The sequence below is a fragment of the Athene cunicularia genome (genome assembly GCF_003259725.1).
Source record: "Athene cunicularia isolate RWA chromosome 2 unlocalized genomic scaffold, athCun1 chr2_part1, whole genome shotgun sequence".
NCBI classification, from domain to species: domain Eukaryota; kingdom Metazoa; phylum Chordata; class Aves; order Strigiformes; family Strigidae; genus Athene; species Athene cunicularia.
Window position 1 is genome coordinate 82,120,653 of NW_020799095.1, and position 25,840 is coordinate 82,146,492.

The 25,840-nt window shown below is 38.5% G+C and overlaps 1 protein-coding gene and 1 pseudogene across 1 annotated transcript in view; one reads left to right on the forward strand and one right to left on the reverse strand.

Moving 5' to 3' along the window:
- Positions 1-25,840, forward strand: part of FHOD3 (formin homology 2 domain containing 3) — a 369,637-nt gene that overhangs the window by 232,489 nt on the left and 111,308 nt on the right. The window contains exons 6-9 of the mRNA XM_026841709.1: positions 4,414-4,525; positions 12,012-12,106; positions 18,710-18,853; positions 21,123-21,361. Of these exons, the coding sequence (XP_026697510.1) occupies positions 4,414-4,525; positions 12,012-12,106; positions 18,710-18,853; positions 21,123-21,361 (590 nt within the window). The remainder of the gene's footprint in view (positions 1-4,413; positions 4,526-12,011; positions 12,107-18,709; positions 18,854-21,122; positions 21,362-25,840) is intronic.
- Positions 7,880-8,953, reverse strand: LOC113476292 (annotated as a pseudogene).

The window sequence follows — 25,840 nt, forward strand, 5'->3', positions numbered from 1 at the left end:
GCAAGTCAGAGGGAAAAGGTTTATAATTTTCCTCTTCCTTTTACATTGCTGGCTACATCTTATCTTTAGCCAGAAGATGGTAACATCATTTCCTCTCTATAAATTGGCTTGCACGTGATACAAAAACACAATATGATTTTCTTTTCTAACTTAATACAAGTTTTGATACTTGAATGTTTTGACATTCAAGAATTCCGATTTAATCTCAGAACAGTTAAAACATCACTTTACCGAGCCAGTGGGTGTGTATATTGCTTCAATGAGCCTTCTTTTTTTAATAAGAGGCAATATTGAGGGTGGAAATTTAGAATCAATTGGAACAATCAGTGTGTGCAAAGTGATGATACCAGGACCTTTTTTGAGCTAGCACAGCATATATCTACCTCTTTTATTGCTCTTCTGACATCTAGTCCTGTCTGAAGTAATAGTGTGATTGCCCTGTGGATTTTAACAGAACTGTGATTCTGTTGAAGCTGATTCAGAAAGCAGTTGTGCCCATCTTCAATACTAAACGAGAGCCTCATAAGTCCCTGAAACAGTCTAAAAGGTTTTCACGAAGTTTTTTAACAGTGATTCAAATAGATAGTGATTCACCTACTCATGAATGAAATATGGAATTTTTTTCTATTGCTACCATTGCTGTGCCATCTGGGTACATCATGTGAAATAAAACAATACCAGTGACTGGGAAAAACTCTCATGGCTTCACAAAGGGAAACAAGAAAGTCAGTGAATTGCTGCTGTTTTTTCCTGTTATGTAATCTCTCAGTTTTGAGATTTACACTTATTTTATTTGCAATGTGACTGTCTGCTATTTAAATAATTGAAAAGGCATGCCCTGCAAACACATTTTATAATTTACTCACGGAGATATGAGGATGTCCCACTTTGACAGTCATCACAAATGGAAACTTTCTGAATAGCTCTGGTATTTTGAAAGTTGTGAAACAGTCATTCTTGTTCTTGGTTGAAACCCTTCTTGTTGCAATACCCAACACTTAATGTGTCATCATCAGCATGCATGAGCTGCTACAGGCAGGTCAGACACATGGGTGGTCATGAAGGGATCATTTCACAGGTAGGACCCATTGCTTCACATGGGTCTTGGCAGCAAGTATCCCTGGAACAGACCTTTCAGAGACTTCTTTGTGCCATGGTGGATAATTGGAGTTGATTTTAGTGTATGTCAAGCTGTGAACTGTCCTTGTGTCTGGGGTTGACAGGCTATCAGATATCTTGGAGGGGCTTTGGCTGACTGAAGACAGTTTCCAAGAGACAGTACAGCTACTCAATGATTGCCTGCTTCTGTCAAGAAGCACTATTAAAGAGTATTAAAAGTCCCGCTGTAGGATGTGTGCAAAGGTTGTGTGGGTCACATTTGGCTAGTAAGTCCCGTGCAGGCATTGTGCAGTTTAGTCTAGGATTGCAGTATTTAGGTTTTGTACTTGTCCGAGGTGTCCAAAGCAGTATGCAGGCCTAAAAGTGCCCACCGGGGTCTCAAATGTGATTTTCTACTGACCAGGAAACAGTATGTTTTAAATAAGTTTTTTCTCAAAGCTAGTGGCCATGCTGACTACCAGCAGAAAGCTGCCATGGTATGTACCTTCACCTACAGATAACTCCACTTCCTGGGGCTGATTGACTATTTAGTGGGGAGTTGGTTAAGCTTTGAAAATTTGCAGGCTGAGGAACTGAACTTAAAGTGTCCTTCCTCTTGCTAAGTGGCAAGCAAAATAAAGCTTTCCTAATCACTCTCTTTTTCTGTGACTGCTTTTGGGTGGTGTTTATTCCTTATGCTATCATCTGTTAGCTTGTTAAACACAGGAGGTTGACACCTGCAGGTAGCACCTGAATAATCAGCTGGTTTGAGCCATATGGTGCAATTGCAGTGGACTGCCCTGAGGCTTCACAGGACTTGCAGCGTGGCATATAGAAGGTGCACAGCAACAAGTTCCTCATTACAGCAGCTGCCATGGCCAACAGGTGAAAGAGCAAAGGTATTGCAGAAAGTTCTTTCTGAAAGAAAAAGAGATTTGCAAAAACAGACAGAAGCCCAGTGTGTCCCCCGCTGATTGCTGTCAAATGGAAACGTATGGGAACTTTGCCATGAAGTACTTATGTGTAAATGCATCCCATTGTCACCGTGTGGCCAAACTTTCAGATTTTAAGAACCATCATAATTAATATCCAAGATTTCTAGGGAAAGGATCCTGCTCAGATTAGTAAGCAGTACACAAGTACTCATCTGGGAAGTATATTAATTCTAGAATTGTTTACAGTAATCTGGTAACTCCTATTTTATGAAGTAACTTTAGAAAGCAAATGGAGACCTGTTGGAAATGTTTTCAATATGTCTATTAAACATATTGCTAAGGGAAATGTCATTGCAGAGCAGAAACAGTGTGATATTGGCATGACAGGCAAATACGCAGATGTCCGGTGCAGTCGTGGGGAAGTGATTTGCTGGTGTGTCATCCTATTTCAATTTCCTTTAATTTGACTACCCCATGTATCTGTGAAGTATCACTGCAGCAGTACAACTAAAAATTAGACTAACCAACTATCTAAAGGGACCTGGTCATGTTTGTCACTGGGATTTCCCAGCTGTCATCTCTAAAAGTAACTGATTTGATGATACATCAAGACTGAAAGAGTCTAGGTTCAACAACAGAAGATTTTGTGTTTCTAGTAGTTTCATTGCAGTGCATTAAGATCAATTCAGCGTGAGTGGGTAAAACCTGAGAAACCAGGGAAATACCTGGGTTACTGTTCATACTAACTCTGTTTATAGCAGCAAGCTACATTTTGGCTCATTACCATGAAGTGAACGCTAGTACATCAGTAACTTGAGTCTATGCCTGTTGCACTTGCAGTCCTTTTTAGAATACACGTGAAGTCAGTGTCTTTGCATCTATAAAATGATTAACAGTGATTCCTTGCCTCTTGGGAGAGTTGTGTTGAGAGGACTTGAAAAAATGAGGGAATGGCAATGAGCTAATACTGACAGAAACTATATATTTGTATCCCTGAAAAAGTTTAGAGCAGGGCTAATGATTTTCTTTTTTTTTCCTTTCCCCCAGGTGAGACATTTTAATGACTAGGTGGCTATGTTTCAGAGTGCCAACCAATTTAATGTAATGAAACAAAGACCAGGATTTTCTGGAGCGTGGTTTTGTCTCCACATGAACGCATCCTAAAGTAGATTTAAAATGTGTCATGGCAAAGGAGGAAGTAATGAGCACATTACTGTAGCTGTCCTGAAAAATCTTACACGTTGTTGAATAATTTTGTTGCAGAACAAGGTAGTAGTAAAATACGGTAAACTTACAAACACCTGATTTTCTGGAGCTTGATTCAGTCACTGTAGATTGGAAATTGTGTTTCTGGGACCAGGGAGTGTATCACCTTTTATTTGGCTTTAAATCCATGATTAAGATTGAGGATATAACAGTTTTGACCTAGAATCAGTTCTCCTAGTGAAATCCCACTCAGCTGTGCATGTAGAGCCCTGCTTATTAAAACATCCCACTCTTTCACATCTCCTTTTGTTAAAAGCTCCAAATACTCCCTTAAGTAAAGTGTTGTTTTTTTCACATACCTGATCATGTAAAGTCCCTAAAATTTCTTACTCAGCACTTTGAAAATTTTCTGATAGTCAAATGATCCAGTCTGGAAATCGGAGATCTGTGATGAAACTTGATAGAGGTTGGCTATTTATTTCCACTAGGTCTATTTTACCAGTGTTGAGTCTTTGCTGAATTCATACTCCTGGGGATGTACAAAAAACTGAGCTTGAAAACTTGTAGGCAGAACGCTCTGTTTCAGTAAATTACAAATTTCATGACAAGGTGAGATAATCAGAGATTAAGCACACTTTCTCCCAAGTTGTGTTAAATAGTGAAGATTGATCTACTTAATAATTAAACATTAAATAGTAACATTATAAGAAAAGAAGAAAACATGAGGAGAAAATCATCCCATCATACAGCAGTTTGACAGCATTAAAAGCTCACAGTCAAAGGGGGAGATAGATGTTGTGTTGAGCAATAGAGAAATACGTTCATTCTTAGCTCAGGAGGTTCTGTGTACATCAAGCTTTGGACAGCAATGTTGAGGGTATGCATAGGTGTGATGTTCAGCCTTTTACTACATGTGGCAGCATTAAGGTTTTGTTTGGATGCATTGATTATTGAGACTTCCCTGGGAGAGCACTGTCCAGTGAATGGAATTTTGGGAGAGCACTGTCCAGTGAACAGAATTTTCAGCCAATTTGGTCCTGGCACAGCTTAATCTCTTCTGTTCCTGTGTTATTACCAGATCTGAATTGCTGTGCTTGCGTCTTGCCCGGTGTCACTTAGCACGTCTGGAAATGCTGTGGTTTGCTGAATGACAAGTTGCACTCCTTTTTTCCAGTTCCGCCTGGTGGTAAAGACAGCACTGAAGCTGCTGCTGGTGTTTGTGGAGTATACTGAATCCAATGCACCGCTATTAATCCAGGCAGTATCTACTGTTGATGAGAAGAGAGGTGAGTAGCCTTACTTGAGGGGTGCAAAATCCCAGCACTGCTGAGATCAGGATGGCATTTCAGTGGTTCCGAATTTTCTGTCATGATGCCTGCTTTGTCCTTCATTTCTCCATTAAAAGCATAATTTAAGTATTCATGCAATTTAAGATTGTTTTGAGGAATGAATTATAGTGGGAAAATGAAGAATGAAAAGCTGAGGAGCTTGACTGCCTCCTTAGGCACTTCAGTCATTGCCCCTTCCCTGCACCCACGTGCAAAGTAAGTCCCGTTACATCTTCTGACGCTGGAGGCTCCTTCGGGCCAGGATGTCTTTCCACTTCCTTCTGAGAAGCAGCAGTCTGATTTAGAAGAGAAAATGATATCTAATCAGTGTAATCCCTTTGAAGAGAAAGACGAGGTCAGTAATAGTACAGGCTTTATACTAAAAGCAAAACCATCTGTTGTTACATTAAAATAAAGCCCCTGAGCAGATATTATACTATGAAATCTGTTACCCTTCAGGCTCACGAAAAATACTTGAATATGTATACTGTATTTTTTACAAATAAATAGAACAAAAATGGTTCTTTCTTGTTCTTCCCACAAAGCCATTGCTAAGCTCCCAGGGCATTCTCTCTTGATGCAAAACATTCCTTTGCCTCAAGGAGCGTTTTTGAGGTTGGGAGAGCCATTGTTGTGGTCTCAAACACATGGAGGTTGAAAGCAAGATCCCCTCTGTGGAGCAACTGCCTCCATGCTGAACTTGTTTGAGTGACTTGATATGGTAAAAGTGAACAAAAAATAGGGGGATGGTGAGAAAGGTGGTGCCAAAAGTAGGAGAAAGTCGCCAGATTTTGCTTTCAGCTATCAGAATGAGTGCATTGAAAAGACAAAAAATAATTGTCTCTTATGGCAGGAGTACAGGCAGGGGCAATTCAGAAACAGTGTAACACTTTAGACAGTAGACTCTGCAGGTTGGCTTTCTGTTTTGAATTAAAACCAATAAACCTTACAATGCCATAAGCAGAAATGTAATTACAGTATTCATGTAATTGTGAGCGCTGTGATTTATTTTTACAGCCATTCTTAGTATTTCCTCAGCTCTCTGAACTCACTGGTATTCAAATTGCCATCTGTTCACATGCTAGTAAACCTCATTAAAGAAAAAATAGAAAGAAAGCAGGACCCTAAACACACTACCATGCGCTGTGTATTCCCTTCTGTATCTGTAGAACAGCCTTAGGCAAACATTTACCTGCCCCGAAGTAATGAAAAACCTTAAGTAACAACATAAAACTGGTGAGAAAAACATGCATGTAGTTAGATGGATACATGTTAGGAGCATGAGGAGAGGGTTTATGGAAATTCTCATACCTGTGGGTTGGTGGACTGTCTCATGAACTCTTGCAAATAACTCAAATAACTTAGCCCCAAATATCCACTTTTCCCTTTTTTTTTCTTTTTTTTTTCCCCCCTTCTTTTTATTACTAAGCAAATCCACTTAGCTACAAAAGAGATGTTTTTTCTTGTTTTATATTTAGTTCCTTTTTTCAGTCATCAGTGTAATAGCTCTTCACTTTTAGCTGTGAATGTGCTATGTTTTAATGTATATTTTGAAATTAATGGCTTATAACTGAGGAGCACCTGCCTTTTATGACTGATTTAATGGAACAGAAATGCAGAGGAAGAAAAAGCGATATGCCTTCTCTTGAAATGTTCTCACAAATCTTGCAGGTATATAATTAAGTTTAGCACTGCTTTGAAAAAAGTCCAATGTTTCATGTACATACAAGGTGATGAGATATGACATAATTCCTCAACATGTGTACCACACATGATTAACATAAAGAACCCCATATTAACTCAGCCTGGATTCAAAGTGATCCCATCTGTGGTTTCTATGTGAGAATACATCCATATGCAAACTGAAGTACAGAGATCCACGGAAATGCCAGCTTTACTCTCATATACAAGCAGATCATAAGTGAATAAGTGCATGGCCCTCCATCATATAGGAAGTAGCTTCTACTTATACTTCCATCTAGCTTCCCCTTCCCCCCACCCTTTCTTGTTTCAAACCCCCAAAGGAATTTGATCACTTTTCAGTTTAAGCCTATCAGGACTGTGCAGGCTCTGGAAAGAGGAGCTGGCATTGCACTCTGCTGTCTGGGGCTGCTTTATGGCAAGAATTTTTTAGCACAGAGATTAAAGCCCTGTGACTGACCTGGACACTGTCACATACTGTTAGTGAACTAAGTTTCTGCTACTTAACTTGTTAATAGTAAATGGCCCACATGATCAGTTTTCTGCTTTTCCTGCCACTTCATGCATAGTTAGATGTCCACTAAATTTATGCCCATGCTATAGGTATCATGGAAGATATCTTCACTCATATTTAAATAGCCAGGAGTACAATATGTTGAGGTCTTTCCAAGGTCTTAATACCTTTCCATCCTATGGCTACTAGAGACGGGCAGTCTATAAGCTGGTGGCAGTCCTCATATATGGTTCTGGTTTTGCGTGCTTTATACATACTGTGCACATCCTGTGTAGATGTCAAGATTTTTTGTAAAACATGAATGACATCATTGAATTAGATACGTAATTACATCTAAAGGGGAAACTGAGATAAGACTGACACTTGAAATAACAGGCACGTTATTCATTAAATAGACTGTATTAATTTAATATAGGCTTAATAGTTTCAACCCCATAGCTCTCCACGTGTTTATGCACCATATGTGACTACTTGAAGTGCTGTCAAGACTCCAGACTTCCTGTCAGAGTAACCATGATACTGAGCTGTTACCAGTGAGAGTAAGCAAACTGTGAAAAGCAGTCGAGCAGTTCTTGTTTTACCCATTAGAAGGCAGGAGAACACACACAAAACTCGACCTCTGCTGCTTTACTTCAGTGAGCCTGTTTCATCATTCCCATCAATGTTGCTGCAAGTTCTACATGGAAGTCAAAACCTTATGGGAACATCCCAGTCTCCTCCCATAGGAAGTGCTGGGATGCTACATTATTTTTCTTTTACATCATTGTTTTTCTACATCATGATCAGGTAGAGGAGACAGGCAGGAAAGTAAACCTTTTTGAGAACTGGCAAGTGTAAATGGTTACATTTACTATTTTTAAAAATAAACTTCATAATATAAAAATATTAAATAGGTTTTTGTTTTTTACTAGAAGTACATATGCATTGCAAGCCTAGATTTGAGATTAGGTTTTTCATCATTTGTTATATTCTGACCATCACACAGAAAATGGAAGCTGTAGATTTTAGCTCTGCATAATATTAGGCTGTTCGGAAATTAACTGTCGATTTCAACCTGTATGTTTGAGGTGGCATATCTCAGCTCAGAATAAAATTTATTAATTGAAATAAAAAACATTAGAATCAACACATTTTTACCAACGAGAAACAAGCATGTTTATTCCAGTTGCATAAAATTCTGGACTTCTGGAGGTGATGAAGTCATCGAAGGCAGTTTCGGCCTCCCCTTGGATTCTGAAGCTTCTCCCGCACAGGAAGCTGTCGGGATGCTTGAAGAAGTGACAGTCAGTGGGCAAGAGGTCTGGTCAGTGTGGTGGATGAGGCAGAGTTTCATAGCCCAGCTTGTTCAACCATTGCAGCGTCGAAAGTGCAACGTGTGGCCGCGCGTTATCGTGGAGAAGGATTGGACCCTTTCTGTTGACCAGTGCTGGGCACAGCCGTTGAAGTTTCTGGTGCATTTCATTGATTTGCTGGATGTATTTCTCTGCTGTGATCGTTTCACCCAGACTCAGGAAGCTGTGATGGATTAAACCAGCAGCAGACAACTAGACAGTCAGCATGACCTTCTTTTGGTGCAGATTTGGCTTTGGGAAGTGCTGCGGAGCATCATCGTGGTCCAACCACTGAGCCGGTAGTTGCTGGTTATCGTAGAATATCCATTTCACCTTGCATGTCAAAATACAGTCGAGAAACAGGTTGTTCTGGTTGTGAAAAAGAAGCGCTGACGACACTTCAAAATGGCAATTTCTGTGATTCTCATTCAATTCATGCTGCACCCATTTGTCGAGCTTCTTCGACTTTCCAATCTTCTTCAGATGCTCAGAAATAGTTGATATGCTTACCCCGAGTTATTTTGCAAGTTCTTGAACAATTGTGCATGTATCTGCTTCCACCAGAGCCTTCAATTCATCGTCGTCAATAGCAGAAGGACGTCCGTGACCTTCTTGATCTTCAAGGTCGAAATCACCACGTCGAAATTTTTGGAACCAAAGTCACACTGTCCGTTCATTAACACTTCCCTGGCCATATACCTCATTGATGTTTCGAGCAGCTTGCGCTGCATTACGTCCAAGTTTGAACTCGTAGAAGTAGATCTGTCGAAATTGCTGTTTTGACATCTGAACTTCAAACCTCCAAAATTTGTCAAGAAAGCAGTTTATATTATAATTTAATTATACAGTGTGAAAGTTCATAACATGAGCTTTTCAAAAATATATAACAGTGCACCAGTCGAAAGGTACTTTTCCTGAAACATGCGACGAAAATCACATTACAAAATGGAAATTAATTTCCGAACAGCCTATAGTTTCCTCAGAGTTTTCTCCCCATCTATAAAAGGAGAGCTTTTAGTATTCTCCACAATACAAATAATCTTTAAAAGGAAAGGGGAAAATATACATCATGTTTTTCATATCTCTTGTATGAGCGTCATTGTTTTACTACAGCAGCCAATGAGTTCAGAAAAGTCAACAATTTTTTTAGTGTATGATTTTCCAAGGTATCTTTCACAAAGTTTTTCTATGCAGTTTGAAAGGAGGAGTGTTTTTGCTCTCATCCTATCATTGCAAAATATTGCCTTGAAAATTAGTTTTTTCATGTAGGCTCATCTCATCTCATCTTTATGTGGTGACTCTCCAGGAACAACAGATTTTGGAATCCAAGCTCAGAGCATGAGAGTCAATGAGAACACCTGCTTTAGATCTGCCCATATCCCATGCTGTCTGGATCACAGGCTGGAAACTTTAGGCTCTCATTATATATTAGCAAGGAATATTAACCCAAGTATAGTAATGCAGTAAGTTCATGGTGCAACTTCCACACCAGAACTGCCTTGTCCCCAGGCTGGTAGAGACAGCCTTATGGCTACTTCCATGTTCAGTCCTTGGCTGTTCAGCCTGAGATCATAATGAAGAAAACATTTGAAAAGAAAGGTTTAATCTAGTACAAATTGGAGCAGCTCTATCAAAGTCGTTGGCAGTATTGCCTCCTCTTGATTTTAGGTAGGGAATAGATGAATTTCCAATTTAAGACTAGATTTTAGAAAATGCCCAAGTTTAGTAGCTGCCCCTTAATTGATAGATGGATGAACTGTTACAGGGCTGCCTTATTACTAAGTGTGCCTGATTATTAATTTTAGAAGACTGTATTCTGAAATAGAGAAGGAGCACAGGTAGAAGAAAAATATACATCATCCTTGCAGGAAAACAGCGAGGCGATCCTAAAAAGACTCTTTTTTGATAATGGAGAAGTATCAAGACATTCAGGCAAAATATCAAACATCAGGATGCTGACTTTAAAAAACAAAACAGGATTGTTCCAATAAGAATAAAACTTGCCTGCAAAATAAAGGCATGTTTCCCTAGTACTCTCACTGAATAATGCAATGGATTAAATAATTATTTTTTAATGTTGTTGTCAACTCATTTTTCCAAATGGCACTGTTATAAATCAGCATACTGATTTATAACATACTTGCATAGTTTCCTCATATTGTTTCTCTTTCTTATTTTCTTCCATTTTTATTTTTCACTGGAAACCACAGGAAGACATTTTTGTAGTGAGGATATCATTCCTGCTGATCATATATCATTTGTGAGCTGAGTGAATTTGTTCCACATGTCTTTTGAACATGTACTGCACAAAATGTCTGGTAATATAGAGAATCTGGTAGAGAGGTGTCTAGTGTATTCTCATTACAACTGTGTATTTGAATTAGTATTTAATTAGTAATGCACATAAATACATCTGGAGAGCTGAGAGTGAATTTCCCCCTCCTTTGATTTTGCTTGAGATAAGGAAGCTCTGATTTATTATTCAGTAGTAAAGATCAGAGACTGCCCAAAAAGAGGAAAAGAAAAAACGGGAGAAATATTGTTGTCTGTGCATTCATTAACAGATAGGTTTTTCCACATAGTACGCTGCCATTGCTTTGAAAACAGGGATCCTTGGCTAGTGGAGATTTTATGTCTGTGTAGCAGGATATGGGTTTAGTATCAGCATGAATAAACAAGAACCGTTACCATTGTGAGAGCAATGCAGAGTTTTAACCTCGGGGTCACTGATCAGTCGGCAACAGGTGGTTGTGATGAAACATTTGCATTTTACTGCCTACTTATACTCGAACTATCATCATCCCTACAGTGTTGTTTCCCTGTACTGTTTAGGGTATGTGAGCTGTTGGAATACAGTGCATGTTTTCTTCTGAAATTCAAAGACTCTCACAGTTATGCTTGTGTAGTTGAATGGAGTATCTCTCTAAGTTAGGGTTAGCTTTCTGCTTCATCCTCCTCACTTCTAACTGTACTGCAGACAAAACACTGAATTATAGTTTTTCATTATTTACTTCACCTTCCTAGATAAAGCAGTTACGTGTTTTTTGTCTTTAGTAGATGCAACTACTTTGCCTTTTAGCCAAATGAAATAGGATGGGTTTATAAGGTACCTTCCCCACAAGAGGTTATCTCGTGTCTGGCTGGCATTTCCTGTCTGATGTTTTTGGCAAAATAACAACTCATTAATCCACTTGGGTTTAGGCATCAGATAATGATGCAAATGCAAATCAAGCAAATACATTATAACTGGAAGCATAAATTTTGACCTTATTTAGTGGAAAAATTAGAGAAACTTATCTGAAAGTTTTGTAGAGGGGATTCTTATTAAAATAATTTGAGTAAGAACCACAGCAAAAATTTTCTCCCCTCATTGATCATTTCTTTTCTCCAAGACACACAGTCTGTAATTTGAGAAAACTGTGTTTCTTTGCCACATTGTTTTGTTAACAGGACTGACTTAATGCAGCGTAACTCAGTAATAGCATTAGGAATGTGTGCAACAAGCACACTGAAAACATAGCATATAGGTTTTTGTTGAAGATTTAGTAAGTCTGTGTGAACCTGTGATAGGTGGGGTAAAATTCCTCCCACTTGAATTTTAATAGTTCAGTGACAATCAAACTGGGCTAACAAAGCTTCTTTCATCATCAAGGGAGATAAATTGGTACTTTTGGGGGAAAGTCCACCTAGCATATATTTTTAGGATGAGCTGTGGCTTTCACTATCTGCCTTACCTTCACTCTCTCTGAAGCAAGGGAGATTGAAGAGGAAGCTGGATCTTTTGTCTTGATCTTTCACCATGGCCACATATTCCAACTTGTGCTGCTTCTTGATAAATGTTGATGCAACAGCTTTCCATTTTGATCACTGTCACCAATGGTTTCTGCTTTTCCTCTAGGAGCCAAGCTATGGTCCAACATCATGGAGATCTTGGAGGAGAAGGATGGGGTTGATACCGAACTCCTGGTTTATGCAATGACCTTGGTTAACAAGGTTTGTTTACTTTGTTAGCATAAGTGGTGGAGATAATATTAGTATTTTCAATTGTATAATAGTCTTCCCTATTAAGAATATTTGACAAAGGAGACCTGTCCTGAAGAAGTTGCAGGACCAGCTGTAATCAATCAGCACACTCTTGTTACTTGTGTTGCAGTCACCCGAGGCAGCAGCTGGGAGCAGAATTGCTGTTTTGCTAGATGCTGTGCGGAAATGTGTTATGACATGGCTCCTCTCCCAATGCTGACAACGCAGTGCAAAACAAAACTCAGCAAACTAACTCAACACATTATCCAAGGAGAGAGAAGAAGCAAGTGCTGGTGAAAAGATCACATGCTTACAAAGGCTTGCATTGTGCACAATTTTCTAGTTCAGATCATTTAAATTTTTTTTACTGTAAGCTAAATATGATGAATTTAACAGGTCTGAGTGCTAGTAGGAGTGTTTCTGCTTAAAAAGATGAGGTTACATTTTTTCTTCTCTCCTTATATTTTCTGGTGTCCTGTATTACAATAGTAGTTTTGCGGTAAAATCATATGTTTTCCAAAGTACTCACTTGTGCTATGAGAAGGGAGAAGGTGAAAGGCCTATAAAATTTAGAAATTTATTAGTGTAAATTCCTTAAAACTTAGCATCTAGTCCTAAACAAATCATAGGGTGACTAAAATTAAAAATGGATTTTTTTAATGAGTACAGAAAATTAATACCCTAGTACCAGATTAAAATAACCTTGTGTTTTATGATTATAGTTAATAGGCCTTAGTATTATGGAATATTATTGTTATTTATTATATTCATTTAAAGATCCTGAATTTATCAGCAGAGGTCATAAATCAAGCTGCCAGCTGATTGTGCTTATGGCTACATGGTTGGAGCTGTGAGTTGCTTTGATGTTTTCCTGATAAAATGATTTCTTAATGGCAGATATTGTCCAGCAAAGATCCCTGAGAGGGACTAACCTCTCCTGGTGACACCACTGATGTTCCAGTACTTTTACTTTGAGCCTTACATGATAGTAACGATCCTCTTGACTTTAAAAGACCCCATTATTCCACTGATGTACTCTTTCTGAAAGGCATCACCAGTGTTATATGCTTCTGTCTGTAGCTGCTATTAATGCCAAGGTGACTATTTTTTAATGTCTCCCTTTTACACCTTGTTTAGTGTACCATTTCCTCTTTCTGAGATAATTCTCTTTGTCATTTGTGCGGTTGTAATCTACTTGGTGTTTGATTTCTTCAAAATTTTTGCTCTGTGTTTGCTCTTGTATTGTTCTATAGTTGATTCCTTTAGTCTGAGTTTTTCACTGCATTTAAAGCTGTTTTTAGGAGGAGGTAGTTCTTTAAAAACACACACCAAAAAAAAAATAAATCTAGCAGTCAAAGGAGTAAGGCAGTTATGAAGATCAAGGAAGAGAGGAATCCCACAATGCCACACTTATAATTATGATCTGGCTTATGGACAGCTTTATGATGTTTTTAATGGGATTTTTTTTCATGATTATAGAGAAAACAGCAAGCAGCATATCACAGTTGTAATTTTTTTCTCCCGCAGAGAATACAAAGGCGGCTCAGATGGTTTCAGCTTCTCTAGACAAGGAAATGTCAAAGTTTTCAGTGCAGGCAGAATCCTCATGAGGGATTTGTCTTAAGGAAGCATACTTGTACTCCTTTTTCTTTCTCCATGCATATATTTACAGACTGTTTTCCTTCCAGCTCAAGAGCTGAAAACACATCTGCCCATACATAAGAATTGCTGCAATCCTTTTATCCTCTCCCTCTCTTTTGTTGATGCTTAATGAATGTACTTATACTAACATTTCATTAACCCTCTCTTAATTTGGGGGCATTTAGGCATTAATGAATCTCTTAAATGAGATTGATCCCAATGCACATACGTCTGGTTATGTATAGCAAAATAACCTTTATTATCTTCCTTTGATTAGTTCCTATAATCTGTAAAGTCTTACTCTAATCTCTATATTTTTCATTTTTATTACTGATGTCTGGATAGGTTAAAGTCTTTGTGTTTCCTTTGTATCAAAAAGAAGAAAACTGCTTATCAAATGCAGAAGAAAATTTCTGTGTTGCGTTCAATTCACTTTCTATTTAACCACTATAAGCCCTCTTCATTATTGAGATTACACTGGAAGCTTTGTAGTTGTAAGATTACTGTTGATTTTCTTTTTACCTGTATTTAAGATTGCTTGTTCTCTCATATCATACGATACCTTTTCAAAAATAGATAAAATAATTACAAAGTACATAAAAACTAATATGTTTCAGTATAGTCAGATTAAGCACTGAATGTTTTTAGCAGGTCCAGTAGAAAACTAGAACTTAAGCATCAGCTTCCATGCCAGTGGTTACTAGTGGTAGCTTAGAGTAGCACCCAACAGTGGTCCATCAGCTGTAGTTGAAAATGTGCTGTTTCAGGCCAGTGTGCTGTTAATACAGGAGCTGGCATGTCAGGTTTTGATGACCTGCCTTAAGAACATCACAACTGCAACAGTGGAACAGTGATCATCTTATGTCCTATATCTGACACTGGCCATACTAGATGTTTTACAAGTTGTGGTTACTGGGAAAATAAATACATGAGACAGGCTTGTTCCTGTCCCAAATCAATTGAAAACTTGACTGATACTTTGTGTTTATTTACCATGTAGTGCTTTTCACCATAGCACATCAGGTTTAGCTAAGTCTCTCTACCTACTTCACAGGCCCTCTAGTGAGGCTTCAGACTGTTGGATGTTTAGTAACCAGAGCAGTACTCTTGTATCCCTTGGTCTTGCACACAAAGCGTTGCACGCCAAATGGACTTTGTTGTCTGTGTTCTCCACAGCTTTATACTGTGATTGTTTTATAAATTATAAAAGGCTAGTTTTACTATCTAGGGCTATGCATTTTAAAAGCTGCAAACAGAGTGAGCCTTTCAGTCTGAAGCCACGTGTAGCCTAGCAATAATTTATGTCAGGTTTTTTTCAGAAACATAACTGAGGATATATAATGATAAGAATATTGTGCTATTACCAGTTGAGTATGTTGTCTAAAAGGTTTTATCATCTAGGAAAATATTTGGCCCATAATTTTTATTTTTTTTTTTACCCCCAATACAACTTCATTATAGTTTTTTTGTCCCACATTGGTTTTTTGCTTTTCTGTTGGGACTGTTACATTTAGTGTTAGGTGAAAGGTATTCTTTAGGCTTTGGTAAAAATGTTGTTAAGAAGGTACATCAGGCTCAGAATTCTCAGGCTGGGGTTTTGGTTTTAATTTAGTTCACCATTCCAAAAGCAGCTGTTTGAGAGGGAAGAACTCAAAGCTGCACAGGCTTTCCCACAAGGGCTTGAGAAAGCAGCTTGGAAAATCATACAACAGACAAATAAATATTTTAATTCAGGGATATTTCCTCAAACCAAAACTGGATAGAGGCACAGGAGTGAGTCCTGACATTCAGATTCATGCTTCTTTGTACACCTGAGTTCTGAAGAGTTTCAAATTTGAAATACCAGTTTTGGTCTAAGCTAGTGAGACCGTAACAAAATTCAGGAAGCAAACCACAGAGTATGTTTTAAACATGCTCTCCAAGTGGCTAAATTTTAATTCTCTAGACAGGTTTTCATTTTGTAAAGTTCAGTTTTCAGAGCAGGAGGAACTATTAGAGACTTGCATGTGTATTTTGATACTGGAGTATCATTTTGAACTTAACCAGGTACTCAGGAAGGACCAAGGACTTTGGAAGGACCTGCCCAATTTATGACTCTGCTCTGATGTTTGCGGCTTTTGTTTCCTTTATAAAACCATCAAGAAAATGGGAGCCCACTCTTGTTTTCTAATATCACAAGCCAGAATTAATCAGCCTTTTATGCAAGCACTTCATGTCCTTTGTGTTTAGTTACTGCAAAAATCTTTCTCTTGTGCTAGACTGAACTGACCTTGTTGTGACACCAGTGGTGCCCTTTTATGTCCCATTTGATAGTTAGAAATTGAATTTGATATGCATTAGGCTCTGAAAATAGATCTATAAGTTTAATGACAAACCATGCAAAGAAAAATATTTGATTTCTATACTTGGGAGTTCAGTTGCCCAGTTCTAGCCAGTAGCATGCAGTGAAAATTGGATTTCCACTGCTGCGTGATTTAAAATTATATTAACCAATAAAAGACTGCTGACAAAAGCAGTGTTGCCAGTAAATACTACCTTATGGTTCTGTTTTCCCAGTTTACAGCCTGCCTTCACTCAGATTTTAAAAAAGCTGTACTTGAAAGTGAGTGATCTGCAAATCAGCATTAAAACCATTTCCTGATATTTTAAGAAATAAATGCTCTGTGCAGAATGATCTGTGCAGAAGATCTGACTCTTTGTCCACCCTTCAGCACGTAAGAATCACATCTCACTGGGACACTCAAGTCAGCATAGTTGCTGTCTACTTCTTTCACAAGTGAGAGAAAGCTTGAGAGTTGAACCCTATTTTCTGTTACAGTATTTCCATATCCATATTAAAGCTGCACTGAATTTACAGTGTGATAACTTCATTTGTTGAATCCTCAGATTCTTACTCAATGCTTGGTGTCAGTTTAGGAAGGAACAAAATGTACGTGATATCTATTTTCAGCACTGTTCAGGAAAATTTAGTTTCATGGTCTTCAGTGGGTTTTAAACAGAGGCTTAAATACTGTCCTGGACAAAGGCAAATTCTTAATTAAAGCCTGAACATACAACCCTGAACTTAAAACCCTAACATTTTATTGGTGTTTGTGCTAAGCATTTCTGTTGTGATGGACCTCACCAGACATCAGACAATAGTCCTGCAATGACTGAAGAGTAAAATGTTGCTGTGTGGTGTTTAATTAAAAAATAATTTAAATTAAGAATTAACTTGTTAATGCACATTTTCCAGTGCCTTATTTCACAGGAAGGAGGTGCTTTAACAGGGCAGGATATGTCACCTGTCTACTCCTCTCTCTTGTTAGTCATGTAATTTTGACCAATTTTTCTGAATGTAATTATTGGTGAAGGGAGGCAGCCCAGAGTGGCTGCTTTCTTCTGCACTCTGCTTCTCAGAGCCATTTGGAAAAGCCGGGCTCCAGAAAACCAGTATTCTCAGAGCACAGTTCATACCATCCCAGGCATGAAAAGATGAAACTCCTTCTAGAGAGGGCCTGGTTTTTGTGTGTGCTGTCTCTATCTCTTGCTCTTTCTCTCATCTACTGGGAGTAAAGATAAGTTACTTAGCTAATTAAATACGAGAGAGAAAACTACTTCAGAGTAAGCATCTCTCTAGTGAGCTAATCCAGAATACTTGTGTTGCTTGCAGTCTGCGCTCTCATGTGTTTTGCAGAAATGGCCCTGTATAGACTGATTTTTGCAATGAGCTGTATGTGTCTCTGCAAGTAGGTTGCACAGTATGTTTCAATAGTTTCTGCTCAACATGTGCAGGGTTGCACTCATTTTTCTGCATCACCATAAGGAGCAGTAAAAAATCAGCACAAGCTGAGTAGAAATCAGTGGCAAATCAGAAGAGCAGTCTTTGTAAATGCCTGCAGGACTTTGGTGGGTGAAGTTCACTTGCGCTCTGAACAAAGTTGTCCAGTGCCCTTGTCCTCTTCCCATGTGTCACTCTGCAGTAAAGCTGAGTGGCTTGGTTCAGTCCCTCTTGCTACACGCACTGTAGTGACATACTATGGTCTACATGGTATACTGCAGAAGACCACCTTCCTTTTCTCAGTTTTCTGAATTCACCAAAAAAATGAAAAATGTCTACGGTAAGAAAAGTTCTCTCTCTTGAACGTAGAGTAGGTGCCATAGAAAGCTCTAAACTCAGATGGTTCATTTTCACTAGCTATTATTTTTGACATTTTGTATTTTCTAGTATTTTGTATTTTCTATTTTTGACATTTTGTATTTTCTCCTCTCCAGTGCCACTGGTAACATTACCTCTTAATCAGTAATTAGTAACTCTTTTAACATTTTATAGTTAAGGAATCAGTCAGTGTACCTTTAATAAGACTTCTCAAGTTGAAAGGGAAGAAGGGAGAGGAGTCAATATCTCTGTAATATAAAACAATTTGTGCACTGAGAGGATGACCTTTGTTGCAGGTGTGGAGGACAGTAGGCACATGGTGCAGGATATTTCCTGCTGTCCTGACATCACACAGCTGTGCATTGGACTTTTTCTTCTTAAGGCAAAACTTGCAGGAATCAGTAGGAAATCAGCTTCACTGTCTTTAGCTAAACCATTTTTTTCTCCCTCTTTGCTTTTATCCCTGTGTTTGATGCTTTAACATTCTCTGTACTTGAATGAAGCCAGGAAGAATCCAACTGTGTATTTTAAAGACCCACATTTTCCATACTTTTTTGTATGAAATAACAACATTGATTTGTTTTGCCAATTATTCATTTTTCTACACAGTGCACAGAGTTGTTTGTTAAAAGCTGTGCCACTTGTTTTTTATTTTCTAGCGGTGTCTCTAATCCCACATCATGGGTTTTACTTTATTGGAATCATACATAGCACCACTTGCCACCCGCTTTTAAAAACCTTGTCTAATTCTTTTCAAAACAAACAGATTTAAATGTTTTTCCTTTGATTCTTAGACGCTGTCGGGGTTGCCAGATCAAGACTCTTTCTACGACGTGGTGGACTGTCTGGAAGAGCTAGGCATTGAAGCTATTTCACAGAGACACTTGAACAAGAAAGGAACAGACTTGGACTTAGTTGAGCAATTTAACATTTATGAGGTAACATAACATGCCCTGTTTTATGCATCTTACAGCTTGTGCAGACTTCAAAGCTGAGAGGAGGGGTGAAACGTAACCTAGGTGAAATTTGGTTATCTATTTTATTTTAAAAGAAAAACATCTGGTTGCTAGAAGTATTATACACATTCATATATGTGGTCTGCTATGGTACATAGCTGTGTTTAATGCAAATGCATTTCATACTAAAGCTGCAGCATACTCCAAGGCAAACCAGCACATTTACTAGCCGCCTTAGAGTCAGTTCTGCCTGCAGTTAAAACTTTCTCAGACTGCTGGTTACACATCCTGAAGTAAGTAGAAGTTCTTTCCACATGCAAAAGTATTCAGCTCGTGGAAAAGGTTCGGCTGAGCTCAGCTTCACAAATACCACTTGTTCTGCAGCTGAACACCCAGCAAGTCCCTGTTTACGAGTTTACACTGGACCAGATCCTACACAGTTTGCAGCAATGGAGTAGTGAGTGACTCCACGTTCACCACCTAGGTATAAAATAACTACTTCTGAAGTATTTATATGTAAGGGTAAAATATCCAGTTTCTTACTAATTAGCCTTCTTTCAGACTGTGGGAAGTGCTGGAGCGAGGTGGTTTAAGCTGAAGTTAATGTAATATAAATGTGAATTCATGTGCTGGTGTGATGAAGTTAAATGCCTTTATCTCTAAGTCCAGTGAAGGTTTTGGTAGATTTGATTCTCCATTTTCTTCATCAACTCTACACCCATGCCACTTCACTAACTTTAACAGAATTAAGTTACAACAGTTTGCAGAACGAGTCAGGCCAAAATAGGAACATGTGAATGAGAGGGCTCCATGTTCTTTCTTTTCCTACTATCAGAGGCAGCAGCTCATAAAATCCTTTTTAAAAGATGACCATTAGTCATAAAAGCAGGGGGGTTTGTGCATCCTGTGACTACTGAAAGACTCAACTGCAAAATTAGCAGTTGGTTTAGTTAGGTACCAGCTTTCTCTTGATGATTAGGCTAAATTTAGACATGCCCATGCACATTCTTTCGTTTTTCTGCCAATGTTGTTCTTTATCTGAAAAATCCCTTCTTCCCCACTGAAATATATTACCCACATCACCCTCTTATGTACCTCTGCCTATTTGAATGGATCTTTCTTGTATAACAATTACTTATATGTTATGCTGCATTTCAGATGAGATCCAGCAGTAACTTTGTGGTTTCTGCCAGTGATATCGCTCCTCACATACCCTAAGGTAGCACTTGCTTTGTTTCTGTTAGAGGTATGTCATACTGGTATGTCATTGGCATGCTGTAGTTCAAGACACTAGGTGTTGCACCCTGTGATAGTTTTAAGCCCTGCCGGGACCGGAGACCACGTTGCCGTTGTCCCTCCCCCACCCTCAGACACCAGTAGGGCACAAACCCCGGGTTAAAATAAGAAGAAATTTAATGCAACAGTGTAATAAACAATCTGAACAACAGTAGCAATGATAACAACAGTAAACAGTAATAACAGTGAACATGACAAAATATATACAGAGAAATACTGCAGTGGTTACGGACAGCTCGCTCGCAATGCTCCCCACCACCAAAACCACAAAGGAAGGCTTCCTACGCTGCCACGCCGAACCTGACATCAGCTTGGTATGAATAACCCGGCTGGAGATCCCTTCTCCCTCTCTGCTGGGGAAACTTAACCCTATCCTGGCTGAACCAGGATACACCCGTATTTTACTTCTCTACTATTTCCAGCTGATGAGCTCCCAACATGTGTCAGAAGTTTCTGTCAAACTGTGGCCATGATATTCTCAGCATCACTCGTTTCTGATATTATACATATGTTCCTCTGTATTGACAGTGCTTCTGAACTGGCAGGAAATACTGAATTTTCCCCTGAAAGGCATACATGGAAGTAATTATGCTAACCTAAAAATTGGGAGGCTTAGAGGAGAATATATATAATAAAAAAAACCATTGTTCTGTGTTTTTTTTCTTTTAATCCGTTCTGGTGCCAGTTCACAGAAATAGTTCTATTTGTTATTTTTTTCCCCTTTGTTTACTTTGCAGGGAGATCTGTCAAAATAGAGATTTTTCAAGAGGAATGCAGTTACATATATATATGCTTACCTTTTCCTTGGCTGGAAAGAAATGATGGCACTGTTCTAAAATACTCTCTAATAGGAGTTAATCATATTGATATTAGTTAATTTTTAAAGCCTAGGTGTGAAGACCTGTGGTACCTAAAGGAACCATGTCAGCAGCCTCACTCTTCTTTTCTTTTGCAGGTGACACTGAAACATGAGGATGGAGATGAGAGTGCTGACCCCCCTCCCAGCGGGCGCAAGGACCGGAGAAGGGCCAGTCTTGGTGCTAGTGAGCGAAGGGGGTTAGAGCGCCGACGGAGCCGCAGGCACTCGGTACAGAATGTCAAAAGCACTTTATCAGCCCCTGCAAGTCCATGCAGTCAGTCAAATCCTAGCTTCGTGCTAGGCCATGGACAGCGTGTTGAGGATCTCAGTGAAAGGTAAGTGCATGAGCTGGGGAATACTCCTTTCTTTTCCCCTATTACTTTCCATTATGTTCATTGCACTTTATTAATCTGACAGGCTTTTCTTTATCTCCCTCTTTCCATTGAATTAAATAGGAAGAAAAAAGCATATTTAAAGTTAAAACAAACAAACAAAAAAAACCCCAACAACAATGAAAAGAAATTGATTTGTAGGTGACTAATCTACACAGCTAAGTTCCCTGGCACCATCTACTCTAAGTAAATGGACCCAAACCACATGAGGTAGAGCATTTGATATGGGAACTAACCAAGTTTAATTTCATCCATTGACAGATTTTATATTCAATATACGCACATAATAGAAGATTGTAACAAGGGCATAGTTGCATTAATTTGTCCTGTATATGTTACAGTTAATTATTTTTTTATCCTTTGCAATCAGCATTCCAGCATAAATATTTTCCTTTGAGGCTACACTGTAATAGTGAATATATCTAATATTTTATCATTAGGTAGAGACAGTAATGACTAGCTGAGCAGTAGTCTGCAACACTGGAGTCAGCTGAAGCTAGTGGTATTGCCAGCACCATAAGGGTTGGCCTGGGCTGTGCATGCTTAGGAAAAAAGGGAGCTGTGGATCCTCAGCATGTCTGACTACTGGACAAGGAGACTGGAATTAATTTTGCCGGAGTTAGATGCCTGATCTGCTTGCCTCCCTTTGATGTCCGTGGAGTGCAGCAAGCACTGGTAGGCCTTCAGTTATCTAACGTATTCTACATGCCTGAAATTTCAACGAAGATGAGTCATGCTCTGAAACTGGCTGTTTCTCTCTGTTGACTATAAAGGGAATCTGAGTAGCTCAGGTAAAGATACATATGCTGCAGATAGCTATAGCTGGACACTGTCATCCCGTGGCTGAAAGTGCAATTTGCAAAATGGAAGTATGCTCCATGAAGAGCATATCTTGTGTGGATTATAAAATTTGGGAAGTTCTTTGGAGGTTTCTGTTGGTTAGCACTGGATGTGAATTTAGAGCCTTAAATTCCTACATTACATGTAAAGCAGCCCTTCTTGCAAAGCACACTGAGATGACTACAGTTTAATGGCTTCAGGCAACATGAAAATATAAGACTCCAGATAATTTAAACAGTAGTTGCATGTTATATACCACATAATAGATTTTTTTTTTTTCCTTTTTTTTTTCTTCTTTCATTTGGCAACACATTCATTCTTGTTTTCCATCACCTTCTGTTGGCTGGCTCTTTAGTGGGCTGGCTGCTGAGAGCCCCCTGGTCTTACAGGCTGATGACAAGGATGCCAGTGCATTTGAATCTGAGTTTAAAGCATCTTCAGTGTGAGTACAGATGGGTGTTTCAGCCACTCTGCATGGGATGCCTCATGCATGACCTTGGGCCCTGCTTCATGTCTTATGAATGTGACTGGGAATCTGTATCCATGAATGTGGAGCAGGTACCATTGACTTTTGAAACTGATGAATTTGGATTGGAAATGAGGAGATGCTTCAACTCTACAGAAACTGCTGATTCTCTTACTGTAAAAAACAAATACAAGTCATGAAGGAAAGCAACCTCTACCAATACATTTTCTTGCCGTGAATGTTTGCTTACTAGCTTTGTTTTGCAGCCTTTGGTAACTCCTAACGAATTTGTGTTTGAGCTGATATTTAGTATTGGGGAGTAGAAACATGGCAGATTAGTTTCGCAAATTCTTTGAAATATTTTTTCACCAACATAGAAAAAATTCAATAATTATCCTACTTTTTTGAAAAAAAATTATCCAGTTCTGGTCCACACCCTCTTCGACAGTAACATAATTTAAAGCATAATTCAAGTGTAAATCCAGAAAAGAAGTCTTCATATAAGCAGTCAGATTTAATTTCATTTTGCAGTGGTCCTTGGAATCTTCTCTAGGAAAATAGCTTCTCTTTAACTCCGTTTGGAATTTCTAATTTACCTGGCTCTGTAAGGAAAGAGAGCATTCAATTATGAATGTATGTAACACTGATCTTTACTTCACGTATTAGCTAAATAAAAATCCCTTTAATTTCTCTTAGCAGGTAAAGACAGGGAGTATTACTTGTAGCTAGCAAATCGAGTTTTTTCCCCATTGGACATTGCAGACCACAGAATATGTTTTGGTACCCAAAGATGCAAGTTCCAAGCTCAGCGGAATTTTTAAAGTTGCATAACAAGAAACTATTCAACTGTTGACTCTTCTATAAATCCCTCTGGGTTTCTGGTAAACAAGCATTTCAGAAAAGCAGATTCTGTTCTTCACATTTTTAGTCTCATCATCTGTCCAAATCTGTAGTTGTGGTAGGAAGAGCAAAACCAGCCTTTCTGCTTTATCATATCTCAGTGAGTCTCACAACTTTCAGTGAAATAGACCAGATGAATGCAACAGTATCTCTACACCTGATAACTAAACTGGGACCAAAAAATACAGTAAAAGCTTCATAGCTTCCAGTCATTAACATTAAACAGAAAAATAGTGAAGTTGAATGACTCGTACAAAGTTTTTACACATTATAAAGTTTGAATTAACCTGAAGTGGAAAGAGGTTTTTCTCTCTGCATTGTTTCTACAGGAATCAAGTTTTCAAATTTGAGCACATGGCATATTTATTGGTTTAAGGGATTTTAATAAAGCATCATAAGTTTAGGCCTTGCTGCAATTTGTAATGAAATTTTAAAATCATGTATTAAAATATGATGCAGGTATCACCTGTTTTTGTCAAAGGAAATGCTTGTTGTGTCCCTTCTGCTTCCATCATTGATGTTGTAGAGAGGAATCTGTACAAATGGATAAAAATTACTTATTATATCTCTAAACTGAAATTAACTTTTGTTCAACCATCTGTCTTCTGCAAATGACCTTCTTTTGGTTCATTTTTTTGTAGTGCTGTATTTTCTGAAAAATAGTCTGCAAAATAGTTTTCAGTCTCTTTATTCCTTCACTGCATTTTCTTTACAAATAGGAAACATGTAACAATATTAATGTTAATCTTACTGTGTTGCTTCTGCCGGTATCTAAACTTTGTGTGTGGTTGCAGATGTCTATGTCTGGTTTTACAATGGATTAGCACCATCGAGTTCAGTGGATTTGCTTCTGATGGATATGGTTAGAGATTAAAAGCAAACTCTCACACTGTAATAAATTCTATTTTGGACAATATTCTTGGTTATTTTTGGACTTCACTACCAAAATCAGTAGAATGTTCAAGTTCTTCCTCAGTGTTCTCCTTCCCACAGTGTTCATGTTTCTTTTCTTTCTAACTCCATCAGCTGGTTTGGCAGTTACGTTGCTTTTGTTTACCACATCAAACAGGTTGTCCACAGTCATCTGCTTTGTGTCAACCGATAAGTCTTCCAAAAAGAGAAAAATCCATGGTGCCGGTAAAACAAAAAAAGACAATATTGGCCAAATTCTGTCTGTCTCACAATGGATATATCCAGAAGAGCTGTCTGAAGTCAATGGAGTTGCTCTGATTTACACCAGGCTAATTGAGAGCAGACTTTGGGTTTTGAGCTGGGAAAAGTTGACCGTAAATGCTAAGGGCAACCAAAAGGAAAACTTGCAGGCCTTTTTCATCCATTTGGCAACCTTCTTCCAAACTAAATGTATTGCTTTTTCACTTGTGGTTCAAAACAAATAAAGACCCAAATCTGCTTTGTGTTAAAATAGTTTTCATGGAGAGTGAAACCCAGCCTAATGTGCCTGTACTAAATAAATAAATAAAGAAGTTGATAACAACTACTAAGAAAGGCTGAAAGTTGTTTTAAGGGTATGTAGCTGCTGCAGTGTACTTTAAAATACCAGTCCTGACCACCAGCAAGTTTGCTTTGCTCAAAACTTTTTTTCTTTTACCATGATGACATAGAGCACCAAAAGGTCTGGGTGCAACTTCAGTCCTGTTAATATGACATTTCAAATGCCTTGCTGAGAGCACCTTCTAAGGTTTTCTGCCCTGGTCCAAATTGAGTGCTCTCAATCTGTGGTCTGGTATGCTGTTTCTTAAGTGGTAGACTTTTAAGCACATTATTCCATGTTTTGATTTTTATTCTTTTTAAAGTAAAGCTAGCTTTTTCCAACCACACAATGGATAGAGTTGTGGAAAAATGTAAGGAGTGGCATGGAACTTGCACTAGATTGATTGTTATTGTTTGCAGTGATTTTTGGCTATATAAGCATTAAAAAACAAATTGCTGTCTATGTTTCAATCTCATAGTGTATCTTTGATGCAGGTAGTTCAGAACTTCTCAGTGCTGTCTTGAGCACTTAGCAGGTGTTCTGCAGGAGCCTTCCACATACAAACCAGAAAGAAGTACTTCTCCCAGTTTTTCAAATTAATGTGTTTCACATTTTGCTGTGCATTTCCCTTTCTTGAGTACTTAACAGAGACCATCCCCGTCTTTCTGCCTGGGTGCTCCATCGGAGCTGTGTCAGCCAGACTTAGCAAACATACTCAAGGGAG